The sequence below is a fragment of the Thunnus maccoyii genome, chromosome 10 (assembly GCF_910596095.1).
Source record: "Thunnus maccoyii chromosome 10, fThuMac1.1, whole genome shotgun sequence".
NCBI classification, from domain to species: Eukaryota; Metazoa; Chordata; class Actinopteri; order Scombriformes; family Scombridae; genus Thunnus; species Thunnus maccoyii.
This window is the reverse complement of record NC_056542.1, coordinates 13,564,835-13,587,468: the sequence shown is the minus strand read 5'-3', so window position 1 is coordinate 13,587,468 and position 22,634 is coordinate 13,564,835. Positions and strand designations below refer to the sequence as shown.

Here is a 22,634-nt window from a genome sequence, read left to right as displayed (position 1 = left end):
TGACGGCATTTAAAACTCCCATGGGAATCTTGTGCCACTGCATCCTATCTCCGCAGCTATTGGCCTCTACTATCTCTCGCCATAGTGTGTGTGTCTCCCAAGCCTCTCAGAGCGGATCAGTCACCCTTTGCTGCTTCAGCTCCTGGCTGCTTCGCTCATCGTTCCACCATCCGTTCCTCTCTCTCTCTGTCTTTTATCCCACATTTCCACTTCTCTCCCATTCTTCATCCCACTTTCTCCTTTTTTTCTCTCTCTCTCTTCCTCTCTCCTCTGTCTTTTTCTTTCTGGTCTCTCTTGTTTCCTCCTGCGTTGAACTTCCCACAGTTTCCTTGTCCTGTCATCTCCCTCCTCCATCTCATCTTGTTCTCTCGTGGCCGAACACCTCCTCCCTCCTTCTCACTCCTTTCTTACTCACTGGCAGAGGAGGAGGAGGATAAGATGTGAGCTAAAATTGCCGGCAGTTAAGGGGTAACTGAGGCAACCAGCAAGTGTCAGAGTGAAGGAGGTTTGTAGAAGGCAGGGATATGAAGATAAGTGTTCTGAAAGAAAGAGTTAGAGTCAGCATTGATTGAACTGAAATGAAAAAGCGGATGATAGTCGAAATGGAGCAAGGAAAAGATGTAGAATGACTCCAGATGGGGGTGCGATGCAAACCTGTGGAGGCTAATGTGAATGAGTGTAGACAAACAGGACTAAGAGGGGCCGATAGGCGTGAAATGGCCAGCACCTGCTACATAGCAGGTCCCCCACTCCTTTCTCCCCCACAGCTGCATGACACACACACATAAATCTACATACCAGTGTGTGTGCGCTTGTGCGTATGTGTGTTTGGGTGGGTGTCTGCCTGTGGCCTCAGTCTTGTCCTGTGCACCTGGAGGCAGGGAGAGGGATGGATGCACTCTCTTCTCCTTGCCTCCCCTCCTCTCATCTTCGATCCTGCTGCTTAGTCACACACACAAACGTATCCTACCCTGCTCTCCCCTCCTCTTTCTTTCGATTTATCTCACCCTCGCTATCTCTTTCGCTGCAGTTTGCTCTTTTCATCGCATCTCTCATCCTCTCAGTTAGCATATGCTCTCTCCTCATCCTCCTTATCTCTCTCAGGTTGTCTTTCAGCCTCCGCAAGTCTGCCGCTGATCTCCCTGCTCAGAGAAGAGACTTCTGCCCCCAGCGTTCTCTCTTTCTCTCTCTCTCCTTCTCATGCCATTGCTATTTCCCTCTCTCTAAGCTTAACTCTTAAATACCAGTAGCTCTTCCTTAATCACAGCTTAGTAGTCTCCATCCCTCCATCCATCCCTCCATTCCAGGCTCCTCTCGGGGGGGTTCTTGTGTGGCTAACCCAGATTCTCTCCCATCTTCTATCTTGTTTTTTCCCCCATCGTTCCTCACAGTGGTGGCTCAGCTGAACCTCAAAAAGTTAAATGCCCCCAATTGAATCCCCCACACAGCCTGAAGGGCTCTCCAGTTCAACAGAAAAGAGATTTCCTCTCAATTCAGTGCATTCTCTCCCATTTTCAAAGTCCTCTAAGGAGACAGTTCAAGGGCAAGGGGCTTGGCCATTTTCCTCCACTGGGTTTGAGGGTGTGTGTGCGTGTCTGTCTGCATCTGTCTGTGTCTGTCAGTGTGTGTCTCTGGCCATGCGAAAATAGCCAGAGAACAGGTCTGATGGAGCCAAGTCTCCCTCCAGCCTGCTACTGGCCCCCTGCCCAACCCTCATTAGCACACACACTCACACACACGCACTGCTGTGTGCTCACACATACACACACTCCTGTTCAATAACTTAACATGCTGACAGAGAATACTACTAAGCTATGCTCTAGGTGCAGCCCAACCCAGCATCAGACCACTGATGACCATAATGGTGTGTGTGTGTGTGTTTATGAGTGCGAGTGTGAGTGTGTGCGTATGTGTCCATGCATGTTTTTGGGAGGCTGCAGTAGAGGTTACTTCCGCTCCATCTCCCTCATTACTTGCGGTCACTTGGAGCTTACGGTCATGCTGGACGTGACTTCATAAGAAGCATGCTGTTTTTTGGCTTCCACAGTATGTTGTGTGTGTGTTTGGGGGGGGGGGGTACTCATTGTAGTTATGCATGTTTGCATGTTTGTTTGTTTTTTTACCTCCCCTGTTATTCACACAGCATGCATATTGCAGCTTTTCTGCTGGCTCATCCAACAGCATGTGTCGAAATTCCACTGATGCTTTGTTAGGATGTGTCTAGGTCTGTAGTGGGCCTGTACTGGGAGCCTGGGGTGGCTCCTTTTACATCTCTCTCTTGAATCTTTTAAGTGTTGTCTCCAGAAGGGTAGAATAAAACATGAATCGTCATCCACAAAAGGATTTGCCAGCATAGACTTCGAGAGAGACACTTGAGCGACGCATTAAAAATAATTGGATGAGTGGAATTTAGGGAGAATTTGCATTTAAATTTCAGTGTAATTCCCTTTGATGTGACTGCAATGTGTGTGACAGTATCCGGTCCCAGGTTTTTTCACAGAGATTGTTGCCACGTAGCATGTGCCGGAGCTCCACGGAGCCCGAGGTGATAATGCATTTCTTGTGTTCCTATTTCAAGTGGACACTGAGGGCTAGCTCTCACTCTCATGTGTGTGAACAGGAATGTTTAGCACTGCTAGGGGGAGAATAGCTGGGGAGAGAGAGAGAGACTGCGTGCTTGGGGAGGCTGGTGGGAGAAATTGAAAGAAAGAAAGAAAATATACCCACATGAAATTATTAAATTTTTTTTCCTCTGCTTATGTTGAAAGTGAACTGCAGAGGAAGAAAGACTTATAAAAGAGAAGAGAAAAGAAAGTACTATAACATATGACAGAAATACAAATGTAAAATTGGGGAGGTGGCAGGGAAAATGGATTTAGAAGAGATGGAAAGAGTATATGCGGGAGACAGCTGGTGAAGTGGAGGCAGAGATGGAGAAAAGGGCTTGTGGAGGAGAGGAGAGGCAGAAAAGAAGTGGGAGAGAAGATTGGAGCCCAGGTGTAGACAGCAGTAGACTACCACTTTCTTTCTTGACAAGAATCAGTGTTACAAGAGTAATTCTGTCAGCTCTCTGTACACTTAACAAGAGGGGCCGGCTTCTGTTGGATTTCAAATGAGAATGACAATAAGGATAGGGCTGATTCGCTACTTTCAAATTTAGGCAGGGATTTCAGCAGCAGTGTCTACTGGTTAATCCTCTGCAGCGGCTCGTGAAAGTGCAGAGTGTGGAAAGGAAAGCTAGAGCAACAGAAAGGATATTGAGCTTTAGCTAAGGGTTCTTGATCACTTTCAACCAGGGACTAAAATTAAAAACTAATTTTCTCACTGAGAGTTATTTGGTTTCATTGTGTAGTTTATGCACTCAAACCTGAAGGAAGCGGGAGCTCTTTAGAACGACGAATAATCAGAGTAGGATTACTCTTACTCCATAAAATGATGTTTTTCTGCAACAACATGCCTTCTTCAGAGTTTACACGAAAGTAACATGATACCTTCTTAGTTATTGCCTTTGGGGCATCTAAATGTACAAAAATATCAAAACTAAATGAAAAATTACCTTAAATGAAAGTCTAAAAAATGCATTTACTCAAAATATACAATAAGCCCCAAACTTGAATGGTTTGAATCCTGTAAAAGTGAAAATGATAGACTTTCAGGGGTTAATTTCCATTACTACTCAAAGTAGGCTTACTCCTATAAGCTCTGGAGATGCGCCTCTCAAGTCTCAAGTGCTCCTCTTTTATACTCAATAAGATTGTTTCCTTGTAACATAAACTATGTTCTTTGGGTGACATTTTTATTAAAGTGATTCACAGTACAGTGAATGCAGTCAACATGGGAGGAGTCGAACCTTAACTCCAGTAGTGTTAGTGCCATACTCCTTGTCCACTGAGATATAGATTATGACCACATGGGGAATATGGTCACAGGGTCTGCCTGTGAGGAGTTGTCATAGTCCCAGAAAGCACTTAGAGCCCTGAACCCTTGGCCTTGAAAAGTCTGTGCAAAGCAGTAGCACTGTTTTCTCAACTGGTGTTCCAAGTGATTTTACTCACTGGTAATGACTTAACTAGACCTGGTATCAAATCTCAATGGTAAATCTTTCAGATATAGTTACATATTTTTCTATCATATATTTCCTGATTTAAATCATACTTTAGTTGATTACAGACTGTATTTCATTTAAACAGAGTTCTGTTTGGCTGTAAACCTACTTTTATAAATTTATGAAAGTGTATTTTGATGAATGTAATACTTTGAATAATTCAAACAATACCTGGCCTTTGAAAGCAGTTGTATCTTTTTCTGTTCAAGTACCTGCTTTAAAATATTGCTCACTGCAGAGGGGCATTCGGGAAGAGTGTGAGTTCAGGGAGAGAGCACTATATGGTTGACAAGTCATATGGGATGCCTTCACGACCCTGACTTAGATACCACTATTTCTCCCTGGAGTTTTCATGCACACAGACACACAAACAGAACTACTGTGTATTGAATGGTTGAGCCCTAGTTTTACTTCTACCCTCTTTAGCCTGTCGGCACTCTGTCAAAGCATTTGTCTGTTTTGAAATAAACTTAAAATGGCTTCTTTTAATGTGTACGTGCATGCAAAATGGCAGTCATGACTTAACCAGCAGTGCTGGAGTAAAAATGGACATGCGTACAGAATCGACAGGCACTCAAGCATTGCCTGTGGTTTACAGAAGCAGAGAGGGGTGCCAATCTGTCCCCCGCTTTACGTTCATGGCTTCCAGGAGGAGTTGTCATTCCGCTGTGTCACTTTGTCACTCACTCACTGCGCCAAATCCTCCTCCACCTCCTCTTCTTCTAACCCCCCCCAACTCCTCCATCCATCTTTATCCTTCCTTGCATGGCCTCCACCTGTTCTGCCGCACAAATGCCATTCCCTGCTCCTTCAGAAAGAGTGTGTGTGTTGCTTGCACTTTTCTCCCCCCCCCCCCCCCCCCTCCTGCCTTGCCTTGTGATTTGTGGTGAGCAGCGAGAGCCTTGAACAGACCCTGGCCCTTGAAGGGCAACACAGGGGGAAACAAGGCTGAGACGTTGTTGTGACGTGGCTGTGGGAATGGGGACAGGAGCAGCTCTAAGGGAGAGGAGGAAATGTCAGTGTAGCAACAAGCTCAGCACATACATGAAACACACACACACACACAGACACACACTTGACTGTATTGACACCTCATCACTTTTAAACACTTCACTGAAAGCAGTTCAAACCAACACCACTGAACATCATCCAACCCCTACCTTCTTTCTGTGTTCCTCTTCCCTTTTTTCTATGTTTCACTTTCCTGCTTCTCCTTTTCTTATGCTGTCTCTAATTATTCCTTCTCTCCCTTTCTGCATGTTTCACACTGTTCTCTTTTTTTTCCCTTTCTCAACCATATTCCTTTCTTCCCTTTTTCTCTCCCTCCTCCCTGCCTTTCCTACCTCCTACAGAGCCCTCAGTGAACCCATCCAATGCCGGCGTGGTGGCGGGGGCTGTGATTGGCTCCCTGCTGGCCCTCCTTTTGGTCGCCGCTCTCATCGCAGTGCTTGTCACCCGTAGCCGCAGACAACAGCAGGGTTACCGAGCCAATGGCGGCAGTGACATGAAGACACGCATATTTGGTGGCGGCAAGAAGGCCAGCAAGAATGGAACAGGTGGAGGCGCAGGCAGCGGTGGCGTGGGAGGCGGTAACAACAACGGCCCCATCTATGTTTACAACGAGAGTTCCTCCCACCAGGGCCTCGGAGAGAAAAACAACCACCACCAGCCGCTCACCATTGGGGGCCGGCCTGAAGTTGTCACCACTACACCCACTGCCCAAGACATCCTGCTAAGCAATGAGTTAGACGACGCGGAGAGGAGGAAGTTTGATGAGCTTGAGGAGGACGAGCGGTATGACCACTTCACCGGAGGCGCCCCCATCCTTCAGCTTCGCCCACCTCATGACCAGGACGATATTATTGGAGATTACCTGGATGATGACATGGAGTCCCAGCGGGATGGCTCTGTCATCTCACGGACTGCTGTCTACGTATAGAGCAGGAGGAGAGGAAAGGAGGAGGAGAAAAAGGAGGGGTGGAGGATTCCTCTCGAGGATTTTGTGGCTTCAGGGTCTCGTCCCTGTCTGATAGAGAAGAGAAAATGATACCACTTTTATTTTTGAAAATTGATTTTAAATATAGCCTATTGTTAATCACAGTTCAGCCCCAGAATTGACTGAATGAACAGGAGGGTGTGGTGGGATATTCTGAACGGAGCGTTGCTGTTATCTGGTCCCTTAAAACTGAAAATCAAACAGAGAAGAAACAACCTGTCTCCCACCGCTTCTGCTCATGCTACTGCTATCACTGGGACCCTGACAAGGACTCCTGACAGACAGACAGACTAAAAGAGAGAAACTATGTAGTGTGGGAGGAGGATAATGGCATCATGATACAAGCTTGGCTTTAGAGGATGCATCTCACTTGCATATTCACTCTTATCTTCACCAAAACAGTAGAAGTGGAAGGGGTTGTCAAGCAGTTACACGTTGCCTGCTATTCTCAGTCCTCCTGTGGGAAACCTTTGTTTTGGTAATGCGTTGTACTGTGACAGCTGGGTAGGTAGTTAGTAGCTAGTGATGGGTTGGGGGGAGAAACATTTGAAGGTAAAGACAGTAAGCATCAGGTGATTTAGAGAAGAGAACTTTATATTTGCTCATGTCTGCCGCACCAGGTACACTGGTGAGTTCTCTTTTCCACTCTCTGCCTTCCTCTCAAACTTAAAAAATCTACTCTGCAAACTATCACTGACAGCAGACACTGTTGAATTTACAAAAAATTAAAAAGAACAATAGGTCCTTATGTGCTACACAAATACAAGAGCAGCTGAATTTAACAAAGTAAGTTTGCAGAGCTTGAGTTTGAACCAAATTCTTAACAAGGTATTCATGCAAACTTTTGTACTGTGCCTGGAGGTAAAAGACGGTAAACAAGAGACGAGGGAATGAGGTGTAGCCGATCTGACAGGGTCAAAGGATGGAGAGAGGGATGCAGGAGGACTAGAAGGGAGCACGTCTCTTCGTTTCTCTTCCTCCTCATCCCCGTCTCTTCAGAGCGCTCCTGACAGGAGGAGCTTGATTGGTAATGAGCCGTGAAGTCGCTCGCTTAGCCGGGACCAACAGATTGCCACCACTTATCGTTTATGACGTGGCGATTCCTCCACCCCCCCCCCATCTCTATCTCTCTATCATCCCTTCGCCTCTCCCTCTCTCTTCATCCTTCTCTCCCAGTGTTTATGGGGAGTTTATGATTTATCCAGGGCAGTGTCGGGGTCAGGGCCACGGAGAGCAGGGGAGTATTTTACTGCTCCTGATGTGTCAAACGCCCCACTTACTCTGTTCCTGCCCGGGCTTGCCCTGACATGCCAGGACTGACTAATCCACCTGGAGTGGTCATGTTCACTCCGCTGCACGGACAGTGTCTTCACTTGAGCATTACTGCCTCCGCCCATATTTTAATAAATGGCTGGATGTAACAGAACCTCACCTCCAAAGTACGACCGCATTAGGTTAGATAGATTTTCAATGAGATCATGTAATATTTCTTTCCATCTGCGGATGTTGTGAAATGTAGTGGATTGATCGGGAGACATAAAGGTTGCGTCCACAGCAAAGCTATGGGAGTCATATTGACTAACAGGCAACAAGCAGTGAAATGGCCCTTTATGATGCAGCTTCATGGCTGATTGTCTCCTGACTGTTAATTTATCCTTCTAACGAGCCACCGGAGGCCTGCTCAGGCGAGCATTACTTCATGGCTACTGTACACTCTGCCTTTGAGGCTTAGTGTGTACATTTGCATGCGTCACTGTATCTATGTAGCCACTGGATGACTGTGACGGACAATCTTGGAGAGAAGCCCTACTGTAGCTCCTCTAATCATGCTTTTTCCTGGCCCTCTAATCAACTCCCTTTTGACCCACTGGGAATCTTTTGAGTGTGGTCTCGGTGACTGTACTGACCTCTCGTAAGACCCAGCTGAGATCTTGGTTGCAGCTTGCTGCAGGTCATGAGGTCAAATACTGGGTGACCTATTGCCAAGGGTAAGGATGACTGCGCGTGCATGCATTTCTTATCATAGCTGTTTTAACCTTGAACTATGGATGTGAGAAACACTCACATACAGAACTCCGTATATGGTAGAGGCAGTCCCTGTTTGCCATTGTGATGGCTGTTAACCTTGAGAGAGGCAGAGAGAGACAGAAGAGGCAGATGACAAAAAAAGAACATGTTCAGTGTTTGAGCACCATCTGGCATGTTGTGAGCCGGTGTGTTCAATAGCATTATCGTCTAATGGCCTTAGCTTATACATAAATGCAACTCCTGTCAACCTGGGGTACAGTTAATTTACAAAACACAGTTGATTTGTCACAACCGCTCAAAATAAAAATGTATAACTTATTTTTGCACTTGTGTGTGTGTGTGTCACCGCTATAATGAGAAAAATGAGTGTAATTTGTGGTTTTTGGGGTCAAAATAGTGACAAGGGACAAACTGTTCTGTACTGTATGTACATTTTGGTGTGAGGTATCTGTGTACTATATATGTAAGCATTTTTATTTTCTTGTGAAAATGTGGATATTTATGAAAATGTAAATATCAGATCGATGGAGCCAGTGTTGCCAGTGTTGTGGAACTAAAAAGAGGAAGGCGTTCTGCGTTGGTTAAGCCTAAAGTTCAGATGCCTCACAGGGCATTCAGAATGTAATTTTTAATCTAATGAATACCTCGGTGGTTTGGGTTTTTGTTCAATAAGCATTACCTGCATTTCCACACAATAAGCACACACTATTTTTTTGCACAATTGGCTTCTCTTCTCCTCGACAGGCACTCGGCACAATATAAAATACAAAATAACACACAATACTCATAATTTATCAGGTAGACCGTAACCACAAAAGTTTTTTTTGCGTCTGAGTCAGCTCTGTGTGTGTGTGTAAGTTGTGTGTCAGTGTGTATTTTAGTGATGCTTGGGGGCTTCGGGACATTTCTCACTGCCATAGAGGCTGTAACCTGAGTAGCCACCCTTTGTCACCATGGAAAACTGGCAAACTGAACATATTATTGTGCATTTCGAAGACACACTTGCTCTCTCTCACACACACACAGATACACATGCATTACATATATATATATATATACGCACAATGCAGAGAAACATTCGCCCACACACAAACACCCCTCAGTGACTCTCATTATGTTCACTCCCACAGCCAAACTGTGCAGAAGACACCTCATACCTGACAACTCTGCCATCTCCTGACATAAGCCCACACAAATGCACTCACATAGCTGCACGCAAAAACACACACACACACACACACGCGTGCGAAAACACTACTTCTTTCTCCTCTTCTTGCTCAGTGGCTCTGTCAGGGCATATATTGTGTCCTGTTATCGTGGAAAGAGCCGCAGCATGATGTGTCCCCTGCTCCACTGCTTTCCATCTCTCCAAATAGTCTGACCTGTTCTCGAATCAATGACCATGTAGAACAGCGACAACTACACATCCAGGGACACACACCTTTCACCTAGTGTCAAAAGAACAGGCTTTTTAGGAAACTTTGTCCGTTCCGCTTTTGTTCTACACAGGAAATATAGCTTTCATGAAATGCCACCGCACTGACCTCCTCCCCCTCCCAGATCCTTTCAAATGCTTTTAGAGGATCACAACTTCCTACTCATCTTCAAAATATTGGAATTTTTTTTGACTTCTCTCACTTCAGCCACCTCCGCCGCCATACCCGCCTCCACAGACACACACATGATTGCCACCCACCAAAACACCCAAGTAAGGCTTGTCAGACAAAAGTCTTTTAGAGAAATCTACGATCCTGGCCCGGGTCTAGCACAAGGTTACATCAAAATACACAATATTTTTTTCTTCTTCCAGAAAGCCACATACTGTTGCTATTTCTTTGGCTCCAAACATCTGATGACTAATCAAAGCCTTAACATCTCCCATCTCACTCACATAAGAGAAAAAAAAAAAGAGAAAACCTTCCTTTGTACATAATATAAATATATAAATATGTAGCAGAGAAAAAGAATTACTAATTTATGGTGTCACGTTTGTGTATTTCTCAGTGACAGCAAGCATGAAGGATTTATTTTCTCCTCTTACAATTTCTCCTCTTTTCTGTTATTTTGCAGTGCTTTATAATTTATGTTTTCTGAGTGCTTTATTCTTGACTGCTGCGCTGTGATTGCTGCCATAACTGGCAAATGTGCTTCTTCTATACAAATGAACTGTGCACACAACAAAACAGTCTTACCCCCAAAATGTGCTTTTTCTTGACTGCTCTGTGTAAAAGTTTTTTTTTTCTTTTTTGTATTTTTTTAATTTTAAACTTATTTTGTTCTTTGAAAAGAAAAACTGAATTAGAATTGTTGTCACCATTTGTCATGTCTTTATATTTTTTCGTATTTGTTGCTATTAAAGACTTCTTGATTTTTGAAATGTTCCAGCGTTTGCAGCGTGTGGTGTCTGTTTCTCCTTTTCTTCTTTCTGTCTCTTTAACACTTGAGGTTAGCTGGATGACTAAGGAGCCAGATTGAATAGAAGCGCTAGTCATTGATTGCCACTGATTAGATTTATGGATTAATTGATCAGGATATGAAGTGGCCTTTGTCTCTTGTCACTCATCCTTTACACTCCAGACACAGCACTCCCTTGTTGTTGTTTTTTTTGTCACTCTCATTTCCTGGTCTGGCTGTTTGTCTCATTTCAGTTTCGATAAATCTGTGTTTGTGTGTCAACAAAGGTGTGATAACAGGCTTATGGGAAACTGAACGCAGGAAAAGGAGAAGCCATTTTGTGGATTACAATTGTCCTGTACTCAATCTCCACCTCTGTCCAGTCTCTCTGATTTGTATATTTGTTGGCTGAAGTAAACTTGCTGCCTTGGTAACAGCTATGTAGGAGATTTCTGTAGTTGTTTAAAGGGAACATTTTTTATCAGGTCTTTCACCTGAGCATGCAGATAATGAACAGTGAGGATACAAAGCGCACCCGCACTCTTATTACAGAACAGTGGGGAATCAACACCTCTCAGGCAAATACTGTACACACACACACACACAAAGAAAAGGATAGAGTTGAGGAATGTGGTGTTGTAGCTTCAGTGGTTTTCCTGCAGGGAGGCAGTTTGTGTTTTCAGTTGGGGAATGTGCAGGCCAAGCTGAAACTCTGAATGGAGCACCTCTCAAAGGCTGCATTGTTTGAACTCTGACTAATCCAAACTGGTTTGGTCAAATTTTAACAGAAGAGCAAGAAGAGCAAGTTGAGGGTTATCCATGTGTGTAAAGGTTTATGTATGAATGTGCTGGCATGTGTTTGCGCGTGTGTGCTCAGTGCCCATGTATGCACCTGCTAAATTTGGTTTACATACAAAAACCCTCTCTGTGTCCCCACCAAATGATACAATCAAATTCTGCTGTTAACGTCCCCATGATGGTGACAGTTGGTTTATGGCGGTTGTGGCAGCGTGTCCTCGATGTTTGCCTGGTGCTTTGATGCCGTCATGTATCTGTGTGTCATCCTGGCTCCTTGTCACAGTTCATTTTTGTTGCAGGCTTCTTCTGTCAATGCACAGCTATTTACTGTGAGTCCAGCCCACCATCTGGCCTCTCTAATTGCTTTGGATTTGAGGCTGGCGAGATAGAGAGCACTTACACACACAGACACACTCTGACTCCTTTGGTTTTCTAGCTGAATGTAAAAGACTCGAGCACAGCAGAGAGGCTTTTAAGCCACAGCTTGGAATAAAAGCTCCATGCTACACTTGCATTTTTGTCTATGTTTGTCACAGAAAAAGGTACGCATCTCATGTGAAAGCAGTGACCCCGTAACGCAGAACCTGGCCTATTTGAGCTCCAAGCAAATAACCTGGATCTGAAGCCAAAGTGACAGCAGCTACGCCAAGCACTACCACTGTGTTCAACATTAACTTACAGTGATGAGACATGGTGCAGTGCCCTTCGGCAAGCTGGCTAGCTGGTAGTGGCCCTGTTTATACCAAGTTTTGTGTGTGTGTGCATGCGCATGGATTAGACAGAGAGTGAGCATGTGAGTGTGTTCTTTGATCATACACCATGCTAAAGAGGTATGTTCGCGTGTTTCGGCACCCGTTGAGCGGTTTCCTGGGTTGCAGACAGATCAGATTTCCACAGGATGTTTGTGTGTCGAAATGTGTATAGACTTGAGTGTTATCAGATTGTTTGGTATGTATGTGTGTGAGAGTGCAACCCTGTGACAAGCGTCTGTGTGTGTGTATGTGTGTACTGTTTCACACATACGTGTTTGTGCATGGCTGTATATTTAACTTTCAGCTCTGGCAGCTACAGCCGCAGTGTTGATTAAACATCTGATGGTCTGAGTGTGTGTGTGTGTGTGTGTATGGATTAGCACACAGACCCACTTTGGCCTCTCTGCTGATAACTGCTAACACAATGCTCCTCATTTAACCTCTCACCCTCCGGCTCCTGACTAATAAATCCCAGAGTGAGTGATGAGTGGCCAGGCCTGTTGCATGGATGTCTGAGTGATGGATGTGGTGACCTGGGCCTTCACAGGGATTAAAGCAAGTGTCTGCTTCTGACCTCAATTATGAAAGTAGGTTCCTGCATATTTTTATTGGCTTTAAAGAGACTCGCTTTCTCTTTTTTTTGCCTGTGGTGAATCATCAGTGTCTGTGTGACTGTTACTGGAGTATTTGTATCAAACTGCATTTTTTTTTTAACTGACAGTGTTTGGCTCTGTACTCCACCACATTAGAGTTGAAATAAAACCGTGAATATGAGGTTAAAGTGTTGACTGGGGGCGTTCACATTCATTTTATTCACTGGCCAAGTCAGTCATCAGACCTCAGTCCAGCTAAGCATTCATTTTATTTGCCAAGGACCAGAATGAAAGAGAAAAGCCCTTGAAGCAAGCAAAGTAAAACATACAGAAGATGGCTGCAGCACAGGTTTGGCAAAGCATCACAAGAGGTCGTAGCCTGTAGACACTGAATGATTTCAAATAATTTACAACCCAGTATTGAACATGTTGACTTTTAAAGTCTGTTATCTTTATGTTCCTTACATAATTTATTAAAATCACTACAGTACCTGAATTACTCATCTGACGTGGGTGTAAGTACACTCACATTAAATATGAGTCAACACTTAATAGTCATCATACAAAGTCTAAACATGGAAAAATGTGTCACTGTCATTATTATATACAGTCCACGGTCATGACACTTTATGACTGCGCTGTTTCTCACACACTGAAGTCTTTCTCTTGCTGCTGATATTACTCACTTCCACACTGTTGTTGTACTAAAAAGAAGTTCAAATCAACTGTTTTTAAAAAAATTGAGTCCTTAATTTCACACTGTCTGAGTCACTTTGTGACAAATTGGGGCTTGTTTACAATTTGGTCAATTTGTTTTTTTGACCATGGTGGTTTGAGAAGCCTAAACTGGGTTTTGGATACTTTTCAGTGGCACAGATGAATATAACACATTTGTTTGGATAAAGATTTTGGTAGTATCATGCCTAATCTACTGTCAGCTCTTGGTTTAGTTACTTTGGCGGTGTTTGTTTTAGGTGGATTCTAGTAAGACAGCAGCTTTAGGCAACAGCCACTTATCCACTATTTACTTTGGAAACAGGCATTACCATAATACCTAAGGTGTTAATCAAATGCAGATGGAAGTGAAAGTTCTTCTGCAGCCAAATATATACAAACAAGACCAAACAAGAGTCTATCCAGGAAGTTTGTCAGGCCCAGCGGTAGTTTGAGCTACATGCCAACATCAGCATGTTAACATACTTAGAATGACAAAGATTCACAATGCATGTTGAGGTTTAGCAGGTATAATGTTTACCATGTTCACAGAATGTTCATCCAGCCATACTGCTAGCATGGCTAAAAAGCTGTCAAGCCAAAGAATGGTGAGCTGGCTTGGTTGGTAAGATCTTTTTCACCAAAACATTTAAACAAGAGTGGAGGATTTAAAAGAATTTGTACAGTAGTACAAATTTCTTCTAGCAAGGCATTGTTATCATGTCGATCAAGGTGAAAGCAGATTGCAGAGGAAGTTGCATTTGTAAATAATCGCAGGAAATTGGAAATCGTATCATTCCTTTGTTCATCAAGTGGTAAGTGATAACATCCGACCTTCTGGCTTCTGGTCATTCAGTTTTGTTCAGATGTATGTCTGCTGCACACATACACACACATATAAATACACAGGCATGCAGACAGAGGGAAGTGGATGCTCCTGTTTCCCCTGGAGGCCCCTGGGCGTTTACTCTTCCTGTCCCGTGCTGACAGGGCTGGAGGTAAATGGGTGGTTGTGGTGCATTGTTGGGCGGATGAGGCACGTCTCCCCCGGGGTAGCACATGCTTGGCCAACTGCTGGGAGGGCAGAGAAGGGCAGGGAGAGAGAGAGAGAGAGGTAGCATGGAGGGAGGGCAAAGAGGGCGTGATGGTGTGAGGAGAGTGAAGGAGGGGGTGAGTTAGAAATGGAGGGAGTTCGGGAGCGGTGAGATCTGAAGTCTTGTGTATTGGCAAAAGCTACAGAGAGTGAGCCAGTATATAAATTAAATAGTGCCTAATGCAAGATTGAATAAAAGGGGAGAGGAGAAGAAAGAAGTAGTTGTGGAGGACAGAGAGAGCAAAAGGGCAGAAAGGAGAACAGGGGAAGGGAGGAGAGGCCTGATTAAAGACAGTGGAGATGGCTGAGTGAAGGGAGGAGGATGATGAAGGCTGAGTTGTTGCAGCTGTGTTGATTTAGCTTCTCACTGATCAGACTGTGTGTGTGTTTATGTGTTGTGTTGTGTGTGTGTGTGTGTGTGTGTGTGTGTGTGTGAGAGAGAGAGAGAGAGAGAGGGAGAGAGGGAGAGAGAGGAAAAGAAGCTCTGACATCTTCAGAAGGCCACTGACCTCAACACACCTGCACAAACACCCACCATCACCAGATGAAAGATGCAGCATGTGTGCATGTGTGTTTGTGAGTTAAATAAGCCCCAAAAGGTCTTCATGCTGTGACTTACCTGGAACAAATCCTGTTCTAGAAAATATTAAAAAAACAAAGAACATTATGTGAATGCAGTATGACCACCAGGGAGTGTAGCTTTGAGCAAAGTGTGCATGTGTTTGCGTGTGTATGTGCGTGACTGTGTGGGTATGAATAAAAGAGATTTATATCAGGGAAAAAATGGTTTGTTGCTGCTCCTAAGAATAGATTCTGTGACGAAAATGATTTTGATGCTGTATGCAAGTGTGTGTGTGTGTGTGTGTGTGTGTGTGTGTGTGTGTGTGTGTGTGTGTGTGTGTGTGTGTGTGTATATATATATATGTGTGTGTGTCATTTCGTGTGTATTTGCCCTGGAGTGCTTTGCAGATCAAATGCACTTGCTGTTTAATTCACCGTCTCAACAGGCAGCTCTTACAAAGTACATGCACGCACTGGCGCATGCACGTCTGCATACACTCAGATATAAACATACAGAATGAGAGATGAATATGGAGATAAAAATGAAATAAGTCTGCAAATATTTGGTCTTCGGGACTGTAGATATTCTTCTGGGGACTGCCAAGTCCGTAGTAAATTGTGGATGATTGTGTTCATGTTCATTTGCGCATGTAAGTGCTGTGCAGATGTTTGCCTGTCTGACAGTATGGAATGTGCATGCAAATGTATGTTGTTTTTTTTTTTCTGTGTATGCAAATGTTTCCTTAGTGCTGCTGAGCAACTAATGTTTGTAATGCTGTGCTGTGATGTTTTCCTCATAAGATGTTCTGAAATCGCATCAGAATGTCATTATATCATAACCCACACTATCACAATTAAATTAGTCTGTGCAGTCACTGCCATCATGCATGTATTGAGGGTGAAATTGCTGAAATTACTTTCATGATATTAATAAGAATATTTTCTGATGTTATGTGTATGCAAAATCACGTGTAAAGTAAATTAATCAGACTGACGTTTAATACATTGAACTATTTTCTACTGTTATGCATTACATAAGACAAAACTACTCTTGTCACAAATTTTATTACTAAAATTTTAATAAGATAGAACTTAATTCATCCTGCAGGAAATTTCTGATATTCAATGTACAGAGTCAAAAAATTATATATACAGAAGAACTTTAGTTCTCCCCAGACGGGCAATTGGTTGTGCAGCAGTAAAAACAGTAATAACACAAGATCAAAAACACCTAAGGCAATTATTTACAACATATAATAAAAAATACAAATGTAGAGTACATGTAAAAACATTTTGTACATAATATTTACCAAGCATGGTTAAGTGATGAAGCTAATATTACCTTTTTCTATTGGAATTCAGCAGTGAAATGGCTAAGGGTATGAGGGATGTTTGTATCTGTTGGTTTTGGCTGGTGAGTATTTGAAGCAGGAACTAGAAGGCAAGGTCTGAAACTCTAGGTGCAGGGGGCAGGTGCTGTTGGACAGGATGGACTCTGCTTTCTTTAACAAGTGTTTGTTATACAAATCAAACAGACTTTTCTGTTGAGTACCTGTGATACTGCAACAGACCTGGATCACCTTTGTTCATGCATTTTTCTTTTTTATATTTAGAGAAGCATACCAACAGATAAAAGAAAAATATCTCAATAAAATATCTGTAAAACAAGGTCATCGGGGGCCTGAGTTAGCCAACTTCCTCAGACAGAAAAGGAGCTGCTGGCTTTTTTTTTTTTTTACAGAACATGTTGGCCTTACAACATGTTGGTGTTACAAGTACCTGTATGACTAAAGGATTTCTACACCCTGACCATTAATTTCATTGTTGTCAGGGTTGGAGTGATGACATCTAAAATCAATAGACATGTCCTTGGTCTTTTGTCACATTTAATTCCAAAAAGGCTTCTAGACACCATCTTAAAAATAATAATAATAATAAATAATCTGTAACAGAACATTTCCTCCTCCTTCAGCAGGCTCACTATAACCGTGTCATCTGCAAACTTCACAATGTGATGGATATCACACACATACACACACACACACACACATATATATATATATATATATATATATATATATATATATATATATATATATACTACACATATAATATACTACTAGTACTATAGGACTAGTAATATAAGTAATAGTAACATATCTAACACTGTTTTATTTTTACTTATTGCATTATATTACTTATATCACAATATAATATATTACTGCTTTATTATTATTGTATTTTTATGTTATATCATAGTATATATATGTCATAGCATTGTATTATTACTGTATAGTGTGTGTATTTTACATTTACTGCACATATATACTGTACTTTAATATATTATCATGTGTATTTTATTTTGTAATTCATACTTATACCTAAAGTGTGAGCTACTGGTAACAATGAATAAACTGTACAGTCTATTTTATCATATTACAACTTCATAAAAATACAGTATAATTTCCCACCTTTACAGTACAATAATTCGTTTTTTTAGTGTGGAAAAAATAATTTTGTATAATGCCATTAAGGCTCCAGCAAATGTCACTAAATGATCATGAACATACAGTATAGTGTGGTGATGGAGTGGACTGGACTGTGTGCCTTCATCAGCAGTCCAGAGTGATGTTATCTGCACTGGCCGGTTCCCCTGTAGGGTTCAAGTCTTTTCTGCCTTTTTTAGTTTGACGTTAAATAAAAGGCGGTGAGTAGAGGACTGTCAGAACTTCACAAAGTTGTGTATATGTGTGTGTCTGTGTGTGTGTGTGTTTCTTTGTCTGCTCATGTGCATGTGTCAGCTCTGCCTTTATATCCACAGACTGTCTCCCCATTCATCTGTCTGTCATCTAATCTAGACATCTCTTTTCCTGTAATCACTTCTTCTGCCCCGTCCTCTTCTCTGCCGCTCCTATCTTCTTATCGTCTGCCGCGGCCTAAATGTTGGAACATCGTGAATCTGTTAAAGAACGGTGTGTGTGTCAGCAGCTCTGCATGTGTGCCTTAGTGTTACTGCATCCAACAGTGCAGTGTAAAATCTTGTCTAATCATTCTGCTTCCTCTTTTCTCATTTCCAACACATCTCCGATCACTTGTGATTGAACCCAGAGGCATCATTTTAACAGGGAAATACATTATTGATTTAATCCATTAATTATTGCTCCAAGAAACAGAAATCTATATGCACAACGTCAAACTGCTCCGAGCTGTTAAGTCTTTCGAAGTGATGGCTGTCTGACACTGTCCTTTACTCTTGCCCATGTGTGTTCACATGTGTCTGTGTGTGTTTGTGTGTGTTACAATGTGTGCCGCATGTATAGCCGCTGTGGTGATCAGTGACCAGAGTGTAGCACCTGCAGGGTGTCTCCTGTATGTCTTTAGCCCCTTGTTAACCCCTCCTCTCCTCCAGGGTCCCCAGTGATTTCAGCAACGTCGCCTGTCACTCAAGCCTACAGCTGAGGCATCATGGGTAACGATTCACCCAGATTCACAATTGAAGAGCACTTCAGTGTATAATGTGAGAACAGGAGAGACAGTAGAGTTTGGAAAATAGCTCAGCATTGCCATGCGAAGCACAGCTACGCTGCACCATCCCCTGTCCGTTTAACTGTCAGCTTGGGGCAGTGATGGAATAAAATAGTCTTGAACGGACAAAAGGTCTTATCATAGAGGAGGAAATTAAATGTTATTCAAATTTGGCTTTTGGCATCGCAAGAGCCCTACGTGAAATGTTTATAAACAGGAGTCGATTATCACTTTCACAAATGTAGATGTGATCTTTGCCACCTTGTCAGTAGTAACTGGTTTATCCGAGCCTCAGACCTCTGATCTGACTAGCCTGCCTTGAACAGGTGGAAACATCAGCGGAGAATTACGCTCTGTTCAGCCAGTGTAATAGCTGGAACTTCTTTGTCGTGTGCTAACAACAGGGTATAAACTGCAAAAATAGACGGTGCTGAGCATTCACAGCGTGCATGAATGCAGGACATTTTGATTAATTTATGTTCCAGTACATTTCAGCTCTCCTAAGTCATTACCCTCCCAAACGACCGTCATTCCCGGAGGATTCAGACAAACAAAACTCTTATAAACAAGCGCATGCTCTGGTCTGATCCTCATGTCTGTGGTTCTGTTTATCATCCTGTGTTGGTGCGGCGCTTTACACGCTCTCTCTGGGAGTGTGTGCGTCATCATATGGCCCCCAGTTCAGTGGCAAGTTATTTATCTGTGTATTACACACACTGTCCAGGTACTACCTGCAGGCTGTTTATCCTCCATAGGTTCCTACTATCCTGATATATGGAGCTGTTACATTTCTGTATCACAACACACTGCCTGCAGAACAAACACACTTGCAAACTGTGCACCTGGTTTGTCATGGTGTGCGTTTGGCTGTGTGAAAGGGCGTGTGTGTGTGTGTGTGTGTGTGTATTTGTGTTTGAGGGTTTTTTTTTCCTGGTCATTTATCCTATTTTAAGGCCCTTTACTCTGCTGTCCTCCTCTTAATACCACTTTTGCTCTGGTGCTTCAGGGTTTTTTGTCGCCTATTATTCATTAGTATGGGTAGGTGGTAGAGGTAAAAAGAGATTGAGGCGGTGTGTGTGTGTTTAATTTTTACTGTTTTTCTTCTTGTGCAGGAAGGAAAGCACAAACATATTTTTGTGGTTCACGTTCATGCACAAGTGATGTTTTTCCATGTAGATTTACGACATGTAGATGTAGGAAGCGACTGTACCAACTTTACTTCAGTTGCTTGTTTTGTCTGACTAACAGTCCAGAACCTTAAACTATTCAATTCATTGTCATTTATGACAAAGAAAATCTACCAATTGTCACATATGAGAAGCTGAAACCAGAAAATGTTTGCTTGAGAAATGACTGAAACGATTATTTGATTATCAAAATAGTTGCCAATTAATTTTCTGATGATCAACTAGTCGATTAATTGTTGCAGCTCTTAACATATTGAATAAAAATAGATAAATGGTAAATATGGCTATAGCTAGATGACTTTTGATGTTTAACTGTGAGAATTTTTATGCATGTCCTTAATGGATATATACGCTAATTTTATTTGGCATTTTATGGGCTTGTAATCATTGTGTGTTGGTGGTAGCCCTGTGTATGTGTGTGAGTCCCCCTTTCAGTGAGTAGGCAGCGTATTACTTGTCTTGGTGCAATGAGCCAGGCCTTGTATTAGGCAGGTTGAGCTGCAGGGGGAATTTTGTAACACTTGACCTGTTTCACTGAGTCATTTGTATGGATGGAGAAAGAGAAGGAAAGAGGAGGAGAAAGAGAAAGCGTGCGAGGGAGGGAGGAGAGGGCAGCACAAGTGGTTAGGGGTGATTGGAGGGATGAGTGACAATGAAAAGTGATCGAGAGAGGGAGTGGGAGAACAACAGCTGTGGGAGCCGGAGGGAGGAGAAATGAGATGACAGTGCCTTCATATTTCTTCTTTCTTGCTTCCTTTCTCTCTCCATCTCTTTCTCTCTCACCCATCCCTCGATCCCTATCCTTCATTCAGCAGCCTCTCGGGCAGGCCTGGCTGAGTCGCCCCACTCCTCATTACTCACCCCTTCAACCTTAAAGGTCATGAGCACAAACCCAGCACTTTAAAATTCAAGAATATCAAACTTCTTTACTTAACTGTTGCTGCTTGTTATTGGTGGAGTGTGTGAGTTTTTGTTTGTGCACGTGCATGCATGCATTTTTGTGTGTCTCTGTACACATGTTGTTGAAAATACTTAATGCTAGCTCTCCACATACATATTAATAATGTGGTTTTTCATTTGGGGAGCTCAGCTGGTGGTCTCTTGCCTTGGAGGAAGAGGAAGTGGTATATCTGCATCACTGGCTAGTTATTCACTCTCTATCCTCTCGTTCTTCTGTCCTTACATCCCCTGTGTTTGCATGTCTTAGTGTGTATTTTGTTTTTTCTTTCCTTTGGGTAGAATGAGTATAGGATAGCGGTAAAGACAATGAAAGACACATTAGAAAGTGTTAAATGGTCAGTCTACAGCCATGCTGGCCACTTGATTAGGCTGGGTTTTTTTTTAGCTAAATTCTAACATCGGCAGTGCTAACGCTAATGCTAACAACTTCAATGTTTAGCAGAAATAATGTTCACCATCTTAGTTTAGGGTGTTAGCATGCTAACATTCGCTAATTAACACTACACACAAATTACAGCTAAGGCTGATAAGAATGTCATTTGGTTATAAACCAAAGTATTGGACAAATTAAAATTATGACCTGATGATGGCACTACTTGAAAGTCAGTGGATTACCAAAGTTGCTACAATTAATCCTGATAGGAGGCATGGATGGCTGTACCAAATTTCATGGCAATACCTCCAATAGTTGTGGAGACATTTCACACAAAACCGTAAATGTCAACCTCGTGGTAGCGCTAAAGGAAAAGTCAGGCATCATCATAGTCGTTAGGATTCATCTGTGCATCCAAAAGAGATATTTCAGTTTGGACCAACAGACTGACATTGGCATCCTTAGAGCCATGCCGACAGCCTGACTAAAGAAACATTTTCATGTTTACCTCTAGTGGCATGCAGATAATTTTGATTTATTTGTCCAGGTTTTGTGCCACAGGTTTTAATGGAACTACTCTGCATTGAATAGTCTCCATGAAAACTGTTCGCTTTGAGGACTGTAGATTAGCCTGAGTAACAGAAAGAAATATTGCTGTTGAAATTTCCTTTTAATGTTTACATTTCCTTTCACCTTTATTGTCATGGAGTGGTGGCAGAAGTCTGGAGACAGATATCACAAATTTCACAAACTCTCTGTGTGGCTAGGGGAACAGCATGTTTTTTCATAAGTTGGGTAAACCAAGTCTTAAATACTTGATGTCCTCTTGCCGCTGTCCCACCAATGGGTCAGTCATTACAAATACATGCTGTGCAGCCAAACAGTGCTTGAACTCTCAGAACATTATGTCAAAGTCTAGTGGAGTTCCCAAAGTCTTTAAAGTAACCAGAAATGTCAGGCTGAATTTTTAGGGAAAATGTTTATAAAATGATGCATAAGACATCTAGAATATTTCCAGGTGATGAAATCGTGCAGCCATAAAAAACATCAAGTCTGGGGTTTGAATATTTATTTCAAGTATAAACATCATGTAGCTTCAATGAAAAGCTGGAGCAAAATGATATACAATATGTATGTTGCTGTCAAAATTGAATAAGAGGATTTTTTTTCATACATCATGCATTGGGGAGAGATACCAGTTCTCCTCTTTTGCTTCCATCACAAATGCATCTCTGTAGGGAAAAAAAGTTAACGTCCCCTCTCTCGTCTTGCTCCCTTCTCCTTCAAATCTGCTTTCATTACCCTCCTTGTCCCCCAGTCTCCCTTGTCGCCTAGTCTGCCACTCCTGCCACAATTGCGTACAGTACAGTTGTAGCCTTTCAGTTCTGGTGTGACGGCCGGCGTGGCGACTGCTGGCTGCCAGCACGTCCTCTGGTGCTGCGAGCCCTGGCGTCAGTCGAAAACAGAGCCTGGTGTTTGGTGACATTTAGCATTTTACTGCAAAAATTATGCATCAATGTTGACATTCAGCCTTATGCATAAAATTCATGATGTA

General features: G+C 42.7%; 1 protein-coding gene across 3 annotated transcripts in view; it reads left to right on the top strand.

The window, feature by feature from the left end:
• si:ch73-22o12.1 (nectin-2) overlaps window positions 1–22,634 on the top strand; it is a 78,446-nt gene that overhangs the window by 37,049 nt on the left and 18,763 nt on the right. The window contains exon 7 of one of the 3 annotated variants that reach the window (XM_042422978.1): window positions 5,458–10,474. The exons of the other annotated variants lie outside the window; for them this stretch is intronic. Coding sequence (XP_042278912.1) covers window positions 5,458–6,044 — 587 coding nt within the window. The 3' untranslated portion in view covers window positions 6,045–10,474. Of the gene's footprint in view, window positions 1–5,457; window positions 10,475–22,634 lie in introns of those variants that run through there. 3 annotated transcript variants of the gene reach the window in all.